This window comes from Salvelinus alpinus, chromosome 6 (assembly GCF_045679555.1).
Source record: "Salvelinus alpinus chromosome 6, SLU_Salpinus.1, whole genome shotgun sequence".
Classification (NCBI taxonomy): domain Eukaryota; kingdom Metazoa; phylum Chordata; class Actinopteri; order Salmoniformes; family Salmonidae; genus Salvelinus; species Salvelinus alpinus.
In genome coordinates this window covers 66,184,324-66,201,790 of record NC_092091.1, presented here as the reverse complement: position 1 = coordinate 66,201,790, position 17,467 = coordinate 66,184,324, and the positions used below count along the sequence as shown (strand labels likewise).

The following is a 17,467-nucleotide window of genomic DNA, read 5'->3' as shown; positions in this document are numbered from 1 at the left end:
AACAACGTAACCACCATGGTCACCATGTACCACTGAAACAACAACAACTTAACCACCATGTACCACTGAAACAACAACAACTTAACCACAGCACTAGAATGAGATTAGATTTCTATGGACCTAACACCCTAAACACCTCACCAGTTTCACACATTTTTGTTGTTGTTGTTATAATGTTTTAAATTATAATTTAATAACAACAATGGTAATGAAGTTACTAACAAGGTCAATGAATAATAGGCTATGTTATCATGAGTTTCACATTGGCAGCAGCAGACTGCAAACGAGCTAAAAAGCATTGGTCAGCCTTAATTTAAGCCTCATTCCTAGCTGCCTTAACAGAGTTACCCTTATGATACATGGGACATCGCCCGATCAGCTCCTAAACCCCTTGGGCTACAATCCCACCTACATCGGCTGCTCAGATTTCTGTCAGACATTGGAAGAATCCAGTGAAATAGGTTATTAGAGTTACCAGGCAGACAGCTTGGGAGATTAGGCCTCTGTATTCCACGGTCGGTCTTAAGATAGAATGAGGTTCTGAGTCTGAGGAGGAAGTAGAGTAGCGTTGTTCCACAAGGGGTGTTTTAATTGGCCAGGGGCACCATGGATCTCACAGATGCTGTTGGGCTTGATTGGGTCTGGGTGCTATGGTCTGGCTGTGTGTCGTGTCCCATTACATCATCCCTCTCTCTCGTTCCTGCTATCCTTTTTTCACTGTTCTGCTCTGACATTACTGGCCCCCAGAGGAAGGACCAGATGACTATGCTTCCTCCCAAAGGGCCTAGACGAGAGGGCAGTGTATGTGTACTATGCCTGCGTACAATTTGTTCTCTGTGTGTCCTATGCGAAAGAGAACATGTTTGTGTGTCCTACTTAGCACGTGTTTCTATGTTTTATGAGTGCTAGGTTTGTGTGTGTCTCTCCCACAGGACAGTGTGTCTGTCGGCCGGCCTCGCCGTCTGCCTACCTTCTGTGGTTTGAAGTCATATTTCACACAGTGCTGGAATCCCTTCCCCTTGGACTTTAACGAGGTCACAATCAAACAGCCGCCCACAAAGTGTGCAGAGTATCCCAGACCTTTGTTGGTGCGAAAACTACAGGAAGAGAGGGAAGAAACAGAAAAAAAAGATAAAGAAAAAACGCATTTCAGTTAGTGAGCGTGACGGCTCACTTTAACACAGCCTAACACTCAAGGGCAGACGGGGGTTGAGACAAGTCAACCTGCCGATAAATCATTCAAACATACAAATTTAAAAAACACTGAAAATGGAGGAGAGACAGAGATGGCGAAAGCCTCAATCATTTGTCAACTTCACAACAAATTCCCATTTGTGAGTGTCTGTTCTGAGCGAGCAGGGGCCCCGGCGGTCGCCGTGTGATTTAGTGAACTAATCTCTTTTTAAAAGGGCAGAGTCTGAAGTAGTTTTACTATAGACTTTTCTGCCTCTAGCTGGCTGGCTGTGTGTGGTTGGTTATCATTTTCAGAAGGCCCACTAAACTGAAGGCCGACCAAATCCCGGCACATCAATTAGATTTTTTGACAGAAATTAATTATCGGCTGAAAATAGGAACGAGTGAGGCACTGATTTACTGTCCCTGAGAGAGGGAGGGAGGAATGGAGAGAGGAAAGAGTAAGGGGGAGAGAGGAGAGAGAGAAAGAAGGATGAGAGAGAAAGAGAGAAGGATGAGAGAGAGAGAAGGATGAGAGAGGTAAATGGAAACGGAGAGGGAGAGGCATTGCATCAGTATGCCTATTTCATCTGGTAATGTGTGTGTGTGTGTGTGTGTGTGTGTGTGTGTGTGTGTATATATTAAGCCTCTCTCTGATGTCAGTTGCTTTTTTACTATTTGGGGATGACTTCATCCTACAATTTTGATGAACAAGGGACAAAAATCAAATAGCTTTCCTTGGCGTGCAAATACAGTATACACAAACACACACACACACACACAGAAAGGGAACTACGGTATGAGCCAAATTCTATTTGAATACACATGAAAAATATCAGATTATCCATACAAAATGTATGCATGGGTATCTCAAGTCAGGATATGAGTAGAGACGTCATTTGCATAGAGAAAGAGAACAAATCAAGCAGCAGTAAGTTGGTAGATTGGGTGTATGAGACTGACTACATTAGTCGGTGGCTACAGACTGACTGGTCGACAAATCACAATGATTCGCCATTTAGGATGCAAGGTGATACCTAGTCGGTCTGCAGTCGCCGAGTGCAGAGGAGTTGATCTCCAACATGGACGCCTGGTGTATGTAACTCACCAGTACAGGTAAGGCTTGTCCTTGTCAACATTGATGTTGTTGATTGGATCCATGCGGAGCCACGTGTGGAAGGTGAATCCACTCTGGTACGGCCATTTGGCTATAGGGGGCAGAGCTATAGCCTGTGAGGAGACAAACGGTTAGCTCAATGAGTCGAGAAACAATGTTTTAAAAATAGGATTGTGAGTAGTGTGACCTAGACTACAGTGGGTCCAAGAAGGAAGGGATGGAGTTGTTCATGCGTGTGTGTGTGTGTGTCTATCCAGAGGGCTTCCTGCCTCATTAGCCAGATGCACAGCAAGGGGAAGGCGTGTGCTTAGTGCTCAGTCTCCGCTGCACACACACCAATCACAGACCCTCTTAGGGCGGCCCAGAGCTCACCCTCACCAAAGGGCACCGTCACCATGGCAATGGAAGGGTACACAGAGACATACAGTGCACACACACACACTCTCTCTCTCTCTCTATATATATACAATGTGAGTATTCCAGAAAGCTATTGTAAGACAAAATGGGAGCAGACGTGATTATCTCTATAGTTAGCTATCTAGCCCAGGTACTGTACAGTCAAATGTACCACGGCCACATACAGGTATAGTCAGCATTCAGGTGAGACTCATTGAGAAAATAGTGACGGGTAAAGGTCCTAGACGGAGATACACAGTTAAAATGTAGCATACATAAGGCTATGATGTCGTCCTTCATGAAAACCTAGCCGACTTCGCCTAAGATATGAGATCATAGCTGAGACTACGTCTGATAAGTTTTCATCCTTCATTACCTTGAAGACTTCAGCAAGAGCATCTTAACTGAGTTAGCTTCACTAAGTCCTCACTTTTAAACCCATTGACACCAGGAAGTGTATTAGAAAACTGCTCTATTTTAAGAGAAAGACAGGGGAATAAAGAGAGGGGAATAAAGAGAGAGGGGAATAACAGAACATTCTCAGGGGACTTATATGGTATTCTTTCACTCACTAAATCACATGGCTGGCGGTCTGCCTGAATGGCTGGATAGATAAAAAAGGTATTGGAAAAAGCAGCTTAGGGATTGCTGCTATAAGAAGGAAGGGGTGAGAATGAGTTCGGAGACGGCTAGGAGCATTAGAATGAAGGGATGAGAAGGAGAACAGAGGGAAGACGGCTAGGAGCATTAGAATGAAGGGAGGAGAAGGAGAACAGAGGGAAGACGGCTAGGAGCATTAGAATGAAGGGAGGAGAAGGAGAACAGAGGGAAGACGGCTAGGAGCATTAGAATGAAGGGATGAGAAGGAGAACAGAGGGAAGACGGCTAGGAGCATTAGAATGAAGGGATGAGAAGGAGAACAGAGGGAAGACGGCTAGGAGCATTAGAATGAAGGGAGGAGAAGGAGAACAGAGGGGAGACGGCTAGGAGCATTAGAATGAAGGGAGGAGAAGGAGAACAGAGGGGAGACGGCTAGGAGCATTAGAATGAAGGGAGGAGAAGGAGAACAGAGGGGAGACGGCTAGGAGCATTAGAATGAAGGGAGGAGAAGGAGAACAGAGGGAAGACGGCTAGGAGCATTAGAATGAAGGGAGGAGAAGGAGAACAGAGGGAAGACGGCTAGGAGCATTAGAATGAAGGGAGGAGAAGGAGAACAGAGGGAAGACGGCTAGGAGCATTAGAATGAAGGGAGGAGAAGGAGAACAGAGGGAAGACGGCTAGGAGCATTAGAATGAAGGGAGGAGAAGGAGAACAGAGGGAAGACGGCTAGGAGCATTAGAATGAAGGGAGGAGAAGGAGAACAGAGGGAAGACGGCTAGGAGCATTAGAATGAAGGGAGGAGAAGGAGAACAGAGGGAAGACGGCTAGGAGCATTAGAATGAAGGGAGGAGAAGGAGAACAGAGGGAAGACGGCTAGGAGCATTAGAATGAAGGGATGAGAAGGAGAACAGAGGGGAGACGGCTAGGAGCATTAGAATGAAGGGAGGAGAAGGAGAACAGAGGGAAGACGGCTAGGAGCATTAGAATGAAGGGAGGAGAAGGAGAACAGAGGGAAGACGGCTAGGAGCATTAGAATGAAGGGAGGAGAAGGAGAACAGAGGGAAGACTGGCTAGGAGCATTAGAATGAAGGGAGGAGAAGGAGAACAGAGGGAAGACGGCTAGGAGCATTAGAATGAAGGGAGGAGAAGGAGAACAGAGGGAAGACGGCTAGGAGCATTAGAATGAAGGGATGAGAAGGAGAACAGAGGAAGATTAGCTAGCATCTGTGCTCCTCCTCTCTTGCTGCTTATTCAACACACAGAAGTACAGTATGACCCAAGCTACATATGGTTGGTAAACCTTGGCATTATAGGATATAGAAGCCAAGATGTGTGCTGGGTCAGAGCTTATAGGCAATTCATGATGCATTATCTTAGTTATTGCTATTGCGTCCGGCCTTGGATCATGTGGGAAGTCAAGCACAAGAGGATGTAACCCATTTAGAAGCTATCCAGAGGTGCTGTAAATACCGTAGACGCCGTGTTCACCGAGACTCATACCAGTCACTACAAGTCTGAAACGACTTTTACCTTACATAGTGCACGACTTGAACAGTGCTTAGGGGAATACCAGGTGTAGCGTCAGACTGTAGTCTAGTTGGGTAGTGTGTACTACACTGTCTTCTAATGATCAGTCTGAGACTCCGGTATACATGTGGAGGTGTACTGAGTTGTTACTGTACTCACAGCAGCACTCTTCCCTGGGAAGCTGAAGAAAGAGTCAGGTCCGTTCCGGTGGGCCATGTTCCTCAGGACAGACAGCAGCTTCACCGCATGGGGAGGCTGGAGGGAAGAACACGCACAAGATGAGACGCCACAGACTTTGATAAGGGTGCACCGCATTCACAAGTACACACACACAAACACACTTCAATGTAAAGCTACAGTGCATTCGGGAAAGTATTCAGACACCTTCCCCGTTTACACGTTGTTACGTTACAGCCTTATTCTAAAATTGATGAAATACAAAAAATCCTCGTCAATCTACACACAATACCCCATAATGACAGAGCAAAAACAGGTTATCAATTTTTGCAAATGTATTACAAATACAAATGTTATTTACATAAGTATTCAGACCCTTCACTATAAGACTAATTTGAGCTCCGGTGCATCCTGTTTCCGTTGATCATCCTTGAGATGTTTCAACAACTTGAATTTACAGGATTCCACCTGTTGTAAATTCAATTAATTGGACATGATTTGGAAAGGCACACAACTGTTTATAGAAGGTCTCACAGCTGACAGTACATATCAGAGCAAAAACCAAGCCATGAGGTGGAAGGAATTGTCTGTAGAGCTCCGAGACAGGATTGTGTCGAGGCACAGATCTGGGGAAGGAGACCAAAAAAAATTCTGCAGCATTCAAGGTCCTCAAGAACACAGTAGCCTCCATAATTCTTAAATGGAAGACGTTTGGAACCACTAAGAGTTTGCCTAGAACTGGCCACCTGGCCAAACTGAGCAATCGGGGGAGAAGGGCCTTGGTCAGGGAGGTGAACAAGAACCCGATGGTCACTGACAGAGCTCTCGAGTTCCTCTGTGGAGATGGGAGAACCTTCCAGAAGGACAACCATCTCTGCCGCACTCCACCAATCAGCCCTTTATGGTAGAGTGGCCAGACGGAAACCACTCCTCAGTAAAAAGGCACATGACAGCCCGCTTTGAGTTTGGCAAAAGGCACCTAAAGGACTCTGACCATGAGAAACAAGATTTTTTTGGTCTGATGAAACCAAAATGTAACTCTTTGGCTTGAATGCCAAGCGCCACCTCTTGAGGAAACCTGGCACCATCCCTAAGTTGAAGCATGGTGGTGGCAGCATCATGCTGTGGGGACGTTTTTCAGCGGCAGGGACTGGGAGACTAGTCAGGATCGAGGGATAGATGAGCAGAGAGATCCTTGACGGAAAACCTGCTACAGAGTGCTCAGGACCTCAGACACACATCCAAGACAACGCAGGAATGGCTTCGGGACAAGTCTGAATGTCCTTGAGTGGCCCAGCCAGAGTCCGGACGTGAACCCGATCGAACATCTCTGGAAAGACCTGAAAATAGCTGTGCAGCGACGCTGCATCCAACCTGACAGAGCTTGAGAGGATCTGCAGAGAAGAATGGGAGAACCTCCCCAAATACAGGTGTGCCAAGCTTGTCGCGTCAAACCCAAGAAGACACAAGGCTGTAATCACTGCCAAAGGTGATTCAACAAAGTACTGAGTGAAGGGTCTGAATACTTATGTAAATGTGATTATTTTTCATACATTTTCTAAAATGTCTAATTATTATTAACTATTTTTGCTTTGCCATTAAGGGATATTGTGTGTAGATTGAGGACGGAAAAAATGATTGAATCAATTTTAAAACAAGGCGGCAACGTAACAAAATGTGGAAGGGAAGGGGGTCTGAATACTTCCTGAACGCACTGTATAAGTTCAAGTTCACAAGCAGGTAAGCAAGCAAAAAAACACACCAACATCTCCACAACTACAGAGTCAAGGTCTATTTTCAGCTTTCCTATATTGACCTCTACTAACCAAGTCAACATCTTGTTGAGAACTCTCTAGAGACATACTGAGAATGCAGTAGTTCTGTTGATCTACTTTACATTCCCGTTGATGCTGCAAGGTCACCCGCTTCAGATCAGAGCCACCTTCCTTTCAACCCAAATGTAAATCAAAACCCACGGAACCGTGATCAACGTTGATAAACTTCCATAATATATTGATGAGCTTTTCTTCCGACAAGGCTTCTGTCAGTTTCATTTCTGTGGAGACTGCAGTAAGCATATCACACGGTGTTCAAATCCTGTGATGGAGATACTCCTGATAGACGCATCATCTCTTGCCAACCCCCTCAGATAATATTTCACAGAGTTGCAGTGTGTATGTGTGTGTGTGTGTAGGCGGGTGGACAGAAATGGAGAACCACAAAAGCAGATTGTCAACGAAATGGGGGCAATCTGATTCCACACTGATCAATGGGCCTCCCTATCCCCCCCCCCTCTCAATGGTGCAGAGACTCAGTGGATAATTCATGGTACAACCTACTAGATCTGCTGTTTTTACACAAGGGCTACTGTACTGACTCCACCCTGCTAGGCAAGACTGCCCAGGCTTTCATCCCACTGTACTGTACTGACTTCACCCTGCTAGGCAAGACTGCCCAGGCTGTCTTCCCACTGTACTGTAATGACTCCACCCTGCTAGGCAAGACTGTCCAGGCTGTCTTCCCACTGTACTGTACTGACTCCACTCTGCTAGGCAAGACACTCCAGGCTGTCTTCCCACTGTACTGTACTGACTCCACTCTGCTAGGCAAGACTGCCCAGGCTGTCTTCCCACTGTACTGTACTGACTCCACCCTGCTAGGCAAGACTGCCCAGGCTGTCTTCCCACTGTACTGTACTGACTCCACCCTGCTAGGCAAGACTGTCCAGGCTGTCTTCCCACTGTACTGTACTGACTCCACCCTGCTAGGCAAGACTGCCCAGGCTGTCTTCCCACTGTACTGTACTGACTCCACCCTGCTAGGCAAGACTGCCCAGGCTGTCTTCCCACTGTACTGTACTGACTCCACCCTGCTAGGCAAGACTGTCCAGGCTGTCTTCCCACTGTACTGTAATGACTCCACCCTGCTAGGCAAGACTGTCCAGGCTGTCTTCCCACTGTACTGTACTGACTCCACTCTGCTAGGCAAGACACTCCAGGCTGTCTTCCCACTGTACTGTACTGACTCCACTCTGCTAGGCAAGACTGCCCAGGCTGTCTTCCCACTGTACTGTACTGACTCCACCCTGCTAGGCAAGACTGCCCAGGCTGTCTTCCCACTGTACTGTACTGACTCCACCCTGCTAGGCAAGACTGTCCAGGCTGTCTTCCCACTGTACTGTACTGACTCCACCCTGCTAGGCAAGACTGCCCAGGCTGTCTTCCCACTGTACTGTAATGACTCCACCCTGCTAGGCAAGACTGTCCAGGCTGTCTTCCCACTGTACTGTACTGACTCCACCCTGCTAGGCAAGACACTCCAGGCTGTCTTCCCACTGTACTGTACTGACTCCACCCTGCTAGGCAAGACTGTCCAGGCTGTCTTCCCACTGTACTGTAATGACTCCACCCTGCTAGGCAAGACTGCCCAGGCTGTCTTGGTGGAAAACTACAAAACCCAGGTTGGAAAACAAATTCTTCTTCAACTTTATAATCACTAATGTATCTTAAGTATAGATACTATTTTTAACTAACGATAGGATAGTACTATTTATGTTCAACTGTTAAATGTGTGTGATTTAATCCCAAACACTGATCTAAGATCAGCTTACCCTCTCCTTAAATCGTAACATTACCCAGTAGAAGGTAGAATGATAAAACTGCCTTCATAATCAGAGCTAAGAGGCAACTTCCTCCTCAAGTTATTACACATTAATAATGCAGTAATGTTTTTGGATTAGCCCAATAGACAGCGATGGTGTGTCTGCACTACATAGTGTAATGTATGATACCAGAGCACAGAGAGGATAAAAGGCTGTGTACAGGCTACCAGTTGAAGTGTTGCTAGCACATTCCCCATGCTCTCTACAAGACAAATATGACAGGGCGGTACGGTATGAAGGTTAGACTAGATGTGTTACCCATTGGCCTTTCTCTCCTTGCAGTTTGCTGAAGAACAACTTCAGCTCCTTGACTGTGATGCTGTAGCTGGCCAGCACTCCTAGCATGTCCACCATCAGGTCTGGAAGAGGGAAGGGACACACAAGTGGAAACTGACAAGTTACCACACACAAACAATAGACTTGAACAGAGTCAAAGTGAAAAGCAGCACACATACAGAGGGATATTACAGAAACTCTATAACCAAAGTAACATCATTTTGTAACCTCTTGTTACTTGGCTAATAAAACATTTTATGGATTGATTACAAATAGACCAAAACACTTCATACTAAAGAGGACATCGAAAAAGACTTCAATCAGATATTCAGCACTTAAAATACTATGCAAAACAAATCACCTTCTATTTGTTGAGTACACATATTTTCACGGTATCGCAAATGTAGAGAAATGCTATGCCATTCCCCAGCAATGCGTTTGTTTACTTTTTTTAAATTGTAATTATTATTTTATTTAACCTTTATTTAACCAGGTAGGCTAGTTGAGAACAAGTTCTCATTTACAACTGCGACCTGGCCAAGACAAAGCAAAGTAGTGTGACACAAACAACAACACAGAGTTACACATGGAATAAACAAGCGTACAGTCAATAACACAATAGAAAATAAAAAAGGAAAGTCTATATACAGTGTGTGCAAATGGCGTGAGGAGGTAAGGCAATAAATAGGCCATAGTAGCGAAGTAATTACAATTTAGCAAATTAACACTGGAGTGATAGATGTAGAAATACTGGTGTGCAAAAGAGCAGAAAAGTAAATAAAAACAATATGGGGATGAGGTAGGTAGATTGGATGGGCTATTTACAGATGGGCTATGTACAGCAGCAGCGATTGGTAAGCTGCTCAGATAGCTGATGCTTAAAGTTAGTGAGGGAGATAACTCTCCAGCTTCAGTGATTTTTTGCAATTTGTTCCAGTCATTGGCAGCAGAGAACTGGAAGGAAAGGTGGCCAAAGTAGGTGTTGGCTTTGGGGATGACCAGTGAAATATACCTGCTGGAGCGCATGGTACGGGTGGGTGTTGTTATCGAGACCAGTGAGCTGAGATAAGGCGGAGCTTTACTTAGCAAAGACTTATAGATGACCTGGAGCCAGTGGGTCTGGCGACGAATATGTAGTGAGGGCCAGCCGACTAGAGCATACAGGTCGCAGTGGTGGGTGGTATATGGGACATTGGTGACAAAACGGATGGCACTGTGATAGACTGCATCCAGTTTGCTGAGTAGAGTGTTGGAGGCTATTTTGTAAATGACATCGCCGAAGTCGAAGATTGGTAGGATAGTCAGTTTTACTAGGGTATGTTTGGCGGCGTGAGTGAAGGAGGCTATGTAGCGAAATAGAAAGCCGATTCTAGATTTCTAAAACTAAAAGCATGCATTTAGTTTTACTAGCGTTTAAGAGCAGTTGGAGGCCACGGAAGGAGTGTTGTATGGCATTGAAGCTCGTTTGGAGGTTTGTTAACACAGTGTCCAAAGGGCCAGATGTATACAGAATTATGTCGTCTGCGTAGAGGTGGATCAGAGAATCACCAGCAGCAAGAGCGACATCGTTGATATATACAGAGAAAAGAGTCGGCCCAAGAATTGAACCCTGTGGCACCCCCATAGAGACTGCCAGAGGTCCGGACAACATGCCCTCCGATTTGACACACTGAACTCGATCTGAGAAGTAGTTGGTGAACCAGGCAAGGCAGTCATTTGAGAAACCAAGACTGTTGAGTCTGCCGATAAGAATACGGTGATTGACAGTCGAAAGCCTTGGCCAGGTCGATGAAGACGGCTGCACAGTACTGTCTTTTATCGATGGCAGTTATGATATTGTTTAGGACCTTGAGCGTGGCTGAAGTGCACCCGTGACCAGCTCGGAAACCAGATTGCACAGCGGAGAAGGTACAGTGGGATTCGAAAAGGTCAGTGATCTGTTTATTAACTTGGCTTTTGAAGACTTTAGAAAGGCAGGGCAGGATGGATATAGGTCTATAACAGTTTGAGTCTAGAGTGTCACCCCCTTTGAAGAGGGGGATGACCGCGGCAGCTTTCCAATCTTTAAGGATCTCGGACGATACGAAAGAGAGGTTGAACAGACTGGTAATAGGGGTTGCAACAATGGAGGCGGATAATTTTAGAAAGAGAGGGTCCAGATTGTCTAGCCCAGCTGATTTGTACGGGTCCAGGTTTTGCAGCTCTTTCAGAACATCTGCTATCTGGATTTGGGTGAAGGAGAAGCTGGGGAGGCTTGGTGCGGAGCTGTTGGCCGGGGTTGGGGTAGCCAGGAGGAAAGCATGGCCAGCCGTAGAGAAATGCTTGATTATCGTGGATTTATCGGTGGTGACAGTGTTACCTAGCCTCAGTGCAGTGGGCAGCTGGGAGGTGCTGCTCTTATTCTCCATGGACTTTACAGTGTCCAAAAACGTTTTGGAGTTAGAGCTACAGGATGCAAATTTCTGTTTGAAAAAGCTAGCCTTTGCTTTCCTGACTGACTGCGTGTATTGGTTCCTGACTTCCCTGAAAAGTTGCATATCGCGGGGACTATTCGATGCTATTGCAGTCCGCCACAGGATGTTTTTGTGCTGGTCGAAGGCAGTCAGGTCTGGAGTGAACCAAGGGCTATATCTGTTCTTAGTTCTACATTTTTTGAAAGGGGCATGGTTATTTAAGATGGTGAGGAAATTACTTTTAAAGAACGACCAGGCATCCTCGAATGACGGGATGATGTCAAAATCCTTCCAGGAACCCGGGACAGGTCGATTAGAAAGGCTTGCTAGCAGAAATGTTTTAGTGAGCGTTTGACAGTGATGACGGGCGGTCGTTTGACCGCGGACCCGTAGCGGATGCAGGCAATGAGTGATCGCTAAGATCCTGATTGAAAACAGCAGAGGTGTATTTGGAGGGCAAGTTGGTCAGGATAATATCTATGAGGATGCCCATTTTATCAGATTAAGGGTTGTACCTGGTGGGTTCCTTGATAATTTGTGTGAGATTGAGGGCATCTAGCTTAGAATGTAGGAATGCCGGGGTGTTAAGTATATCCCAGTTCAGGTCACCTAACAGAACAAGCTCTGAAGATAGATGGGGGGCAATCAATTCACATATGGTGTCCAGGGCACAGCTGGGAGCTGAAGGGGGTCTATAACAGGCGGCAACAGTGAGAGACTTATTTCTGGAGAGATTAACTTTTATAATTAGAAGCTCGAACTGTTTGGGCATAGACCTGGAAAGTATGACAAAACTTTGCAAGCTATCTTTGCAGTAGATTGCAACTCCTCCCCCTTTGGCAGTTCTATCTTGACGGAAAATGTTGTAGTTGGGGATGGAAATCTCCGAATTTTTGGTGGCCTTCCTAAACCAGGATTCAGACACGGCAAGGACATCAGGGTTGGCAGAGTGTGCTAAAGCAGTGAGTAAATCAAACTTAGGGAGGAAGCTTCTGATGTTAACATGCATGAAACCAAGGCTTTTTCGGTTACAGAAGTCAACAAATGAGTGCCTGGGGACACGCAGGGCCTGGGTTGACCTCCACTTCACCCGAGGAACAGAGGAGGAGTAGGATGAGGGTACGGCTAAAGGCAATCAAAACTGGTTGTCTAGTGCGTTGGGGACAGAGAATAAAAGGAGCAGATTTCTGGGCGTGGTAGAACAGATTCAGGGCATAATGTACAGACAGGGGTATGGTGGGGTGCGGGTACAGTGGAGGTAAACCAAGGCATTTTGTGACGATAAGAGAGGTTGCATCTCTGGACGCACTAGTTATGCTGGGTGAGGTCACCACATGGTTGGGAGGTGGGACAAAGGAGGTATCTGAGGCATGTTGAGTGGGACTAGGTGCTCCGCAGTAAACTAAAACAATGATAACTATCCTAAACAACAATATACAAGGCATACATATTGACATTTGAGAGAGACAAAGCGAGGCATAAAGCAATCACAGGTGTTGATTGGGAGCGCTAGCTAAGTAAACAATGGGTAAGACAACAACAGCTAATCAGCTAAGACAACAACAACAGGTTAAATGGCGCTGAATGGGCAGAGAGGGTCAGTTAACTACACACAGGGCCTGAGTTCGAGGCTGGGGCCGACAGATAAACAAAACATAAACAAAATGGAGTACAGTGATTAATGAACAGTCCAGCAGGGATCAGCTATGTAGCCAAGTGATCATAGGGTCCAGTAAACAGCAGTAGATGAAACAGGGAAGCCGCTGGGTAGTCGTTACTACCTAGCAAGCGGGAGACACAGCGTTTAAAGTTAGCAGGCCGGGGCTAGTAGAAGCGCTTGCTCCGACATCCGGCAAAGACCGGTTGAGGGCTCGGCAGACCAATCGTGGTGGAACTGCGGGGCTCCTTATCGACGAATGGTCCAAGGCCAGTCGGCGAAAGAGATAATGTAGTCGTAGTAATTACGTTTGCTAGCCAGCGAGATGCGCCTGGCTCGCGGCTAACTGGTGCTAGCTTCGGGACAGGGGCGTTAGCCACTTTAGCCACACGGTAGCAGCTAACTAGCAGCGATGATCCGATGCAAAGGTCCAGAGCAAAAATCCGGTGTTGTAGTGGATTCTAGCCGTGTTGGGGGGGGGGGGGGTGGCTATAGGGAGGCTATAGAACATCTCTCTCTGTTCACTGAGATGAAAATGGTCCTCTATAGCCTCCCAGAGCGACCTGGGGCATCAGAGGACTGACACACACCAGCCATGGAAGGAGAGGGAGAGGCGCAGTCTGATTTAACAGCCTAATGCCCGTTTCACACTACTGAGCCAAGCAGAGTCAAAACATATTGCAATGGCCTGGTTACACCATAATTGCCGGAGACGTGCTGAAAGGACGACGTGAAAAGAAGATATCAGAGCAAGTGCAGTCGGTTCGGGTTGGCACATTAGTGTAAAAATAGTTTATTTGTCGGTTTGGCCTGACCTGCATGTCCATGTTCCCTGGGTTTGTCTGTCCGTCTGTCTGTCTGGCCTGGACTGCATGTCCATGTTCCCTGGGTTTGTCTGTCTGTCTGTCTGGCCTGGACTGCATGTTCATGATCCCTGGGTTTGTCTGTCTGTCTGTCTGGCCTGGACTGCATGTTCATGTTCCCTGGGTTTGTCTGTCTGTCTGTCTGGCCTGGACTGCATGTTCATGTTCCCTGGGTTTGTATGTCTGTCTGTCTGGCCTGGACTGCATGTTCATGTTCCCTGGGTTTGTCTGTCTGGCCTGCATGTTTATGTTCCCTGGGTTTGTCTGTGTCTGGCCTGGACTGCATGTTCATGTTCCCTGGGTTTGTCTGTGTCTGGCCTGGACTGCATGTTCATGTTCCCTGGGTTTGTCTGTCCGTCTGTCTGTCTGGCCTGGACTGCATGTCCATGTTCCCTGGGTTTGTCTGTCTGTCTGTCTGGCCTGGACTGCATGTTCATGTTCCCTGGGTTTGTATGTCTGTCTGTCTGGCCTGGACTGCATGTTCATGTTCCCTGGGTTTGTCTGTCCGTCTGTCTGTCTGGCCTGGACTGCATGTTCATGTTCCCTGGGTTTGTCTGTCCGTCTGTCTGTCTGGCCTGGACTGCATGTTCATGTTCCCTGGGTTTGTCTGTCCGTCTGTCTGTCTGGCCTGGACTGCATGTTCATGTTCCCTGGGTTTGTCTGTCCGTCTGTCTGTCTGGCCTGGACTGCATGTTCATGTTCCCTGGGTTTGTCTGTCCGTCTGTCTGTCTGGCCTGGACTGCATGTTCATGTTCCCTGGGTTTGTCTGTCTGGCCTGGACTGCATGTTCATGTTCCCTGGGTTTGTCTGTCTGTCTGTCTGGCCTGGACTGCATGTTCATGTTCCCTGGGTTTGTATGTCTGTCTGTCTGGCCTGGACTGCATGTTCATGTTCCCTGGGTTTGTCTGTCTGGCCTGCATGTTTATGTTCCCTGGGTTTTTCTGTGTCTGGCCTGGACTGCATGTTCATGTTCCCTGGGTTTGTCTGTCTGTCTGGCCTGGACTGCATGTTCATGTTCCCTGGGTTTGTCTGTCTGTCTGGCCTGGACTGCATGTTCATGTTCCCTGGGTTTGTCTGTGTCTGGCCTGGACTGCATGTTCATGTTCCCTGGGTTTGTCTGTCTGTCTGGCCTGGACTGCATGTTCATGTTCCCTGGGTTTGTCTGTCTGTCTGGCCTGGACTGCATGTTCATGTTCCCTGGGTTTGTCTGTCTGGCCTGCATGTTTATGTTCCCTGGGTTTTTCTGTGTCTGGCCTGGACTGCATGTTCATGTTCCCTGGGTTTGTCTGTCTGTCTGGCCTGGACTGCATGTTCATGTTCCCTGGGTTTGTCTGTCTGTCTGGCCTGGACTGCATGTTCATGTTCCCTGGGTTTGTCTGTGTCTGGCCTGGACTGCATGTTCATGTTCCCTGGGTTTGTCTGTCTGTCTGGCCTGGACTGCATGTTCATGTTCCCTGGGTTTGTCTGTCTGTCTGGCCTGGACTGCATGTTCATGTTCCCTGGGTTTGTCTGTCTGTCTGGCCTGGACTGCATGTTAATGTTCCCTGGGCTAATGGTTACATTATGCTAAGGCTGATCATCCTGCTCTGCCAGGCCAGTGGTCAATCATGGAGCTTTAGAATAGTTATTTTGGCCTCATTAGTAACTGGGTGAGAGTCTGGTGAGTGATTGAGGCTGGTGACTGTGTCTACTGACTGGTGTGGGAGTCACTTCTCTGGCTGGGCAGTGGGTTAGCGTGAGGCTGAGTGGTGTTGTCAGGTCTGCACACACACTCCTAATCTAATAATGGTCTGTCCGTCCGTCCGTCCGTCCATGGGTGTCCACACCTCCTCAGTGCTTCAGTTGCTGCAGGACAAAGTAGTCTCTTCTCAGACACACACAGAATAGTGCCGTCAGCTTGCAAGGCTTGATAAGGGAAGGTGAGGAGCATTAGACAGGGCAAGCTCACTTCCTCATTATAAGGGTGATACCTGTACAGTAGGGAATCATTCGGACTGAGGCAGTGGTCATTACCTTGGATTTAAAAAGGTATTAAAAACACAGGACTTGGAGAACCACTGGATAATGATTATGACTGAGACAATCATCCACACTCCAGGGGAACTAGACAACACTGTAGGTAGGTGTCAGCATGCTAAATACTGTACTGCGGACTGGGGTGACCTCGTTACTTTGGAGTGAAATGACTTTGGCCTCTGGTGTTACTGTACCTGCGATCATGCTGTCAGTGTGGGCCACGCGGTCCAGGACCAGGTTGATGAGGGCCGTGTCGGTGCAGGCCTGCAGGTTCCTCACGCTCTTCTTCAGGATAGCCGTGAAGATGCTCCACACCTCCGCCTGGCACGTGGGCTCACACTGGGTATCAGACATAATAATAATAATGGATCCGATTTAGGAAGAGATTTTCCAGATGCTCAAAGCGCTTTTACAATCCTCCACCGCTAACATGTACCCATAGAAATAGGCCTACAATTACTAGAACAGGGATCCCCATTCAAGTCAATGAGACCACGATAGGTGGACTGGCAGAAAATCTATTTCTATGTGTGTACAGCCACAACTCATCCACCATAGTCCATAGATTATATTATACATATTGTTCCATTTCATTTTGTGTGAGTAGCACCCACCTTGTCCAGCAGCTCCACCATGCACACAATGCTGTCCTGCTCCTGGATAATGAAGTTCATCTCCAGGTCAAACTGGCCCCCCACCAACTAGAGAGAGAGAGGAGAGAGAGAGGAGGGTAAGATAGAGAGGGAGAAAGAAAGAAAGAGAGGGAGAAAGAAAAGAGGGAGAGAGAGAGAGAGGATTCATCAACCTACGCAATTCAAAAGCACAGAGTCAAAAACAACATCTCCAATGCAATTGGATTAGCATATGCCACTGAGCTTTTCCCTCACACCTATTTATATGTCCTTTTTTTAGGACATAAAACCCCTGGCACAGGTTCCTGGGCCACATCAACTGCATAACCAAATCCCTGGACCAAGCCAGACGGTGTATTTCTAAACATCTGCTCCTCTGTGGATCAGGCCTGCTGGACAACTAGATTAGAGGAATGGGTTGAGCTTTATTCCGCTAGCTTCTATCATACTGCTGTTATCTATCCAATCCAGTTGTCTCAGATGTGTACAAGGACGAGAACTATGGAGCAGGCTGGGCTTCAATACAGAAAGATGCTCCACTCTCTGCCCTATTCCACCTCAATGCTGTCATATTCTGTGAAGACAAGTGAACAAGGGCACAGCGGAGGGTAGTTATTCCTCCCTGAAATGAAACACATCCCGGAGGATACCGGTCACGGCCGGCTGTGACACAGCCTGGGATCGAGCCCGGGTCTGTAGTGACAACTCAAACACTACAATGCAGTGCCTTAGACCGCAGCGGGAGGCCATTAAAATCACAATTTAACCAACACCCATCTATTTTTGTGACTACCTGGAACTACCACTTGGTTTTGAAGTATTGAAACCAAACCATTTCATTTGAATGAAAATAATTGAAATAAACAACAAGAGTAAGAAAGACTAAATAGCGCTCATCATTTCAAATAGGCTACATGTC

At 47.0% G+C, this 17,467-nt stretch overlaps 1 protein-coding gene across 3 annotated transcripts in view; it reads right to left on the bottom strand.

Annotated features, from left to right (window-relative positions):
- Positions 1-17,467, bottom strand: part of LOC139579136 (lipopolysaccharide-responsive and beige-like anchor protein) — a 310,713-nt gene that overhangs the window by 254,624 nt on the left and 38,622 nt on the right. For all 3 annotated transcript variants that reach the window (XM_071407446.1, XM_071407447.1, XM_071407448.1), the window contains exons 2-7: positions 16,531-16,617; positions 16,111-16,255; positions 8,910-9,010; positions 4,973-5,068; positions 2,282-2,403; positions 971-1,097 (exon numbers count right to left, since the gene is read on the bottom strand). In XM_071407446.1, the coding sequence (XP_071263547.1) occupies positions 971-1,097; positions 2,282-2,403; positions 4,973-5,068; positions 8,910-9,010; positions 16,111-16,255; positions 16,531-16,617 (678 nt within the window). The remainder of the gene's footprint in view (positions 1-970; positions 1,098-2,281; positions 2,404-4,972; positions 5,069-8,909; positions 9,011-16,110; positions 16,256-16,530; positions 16,618-17,467) is intronic.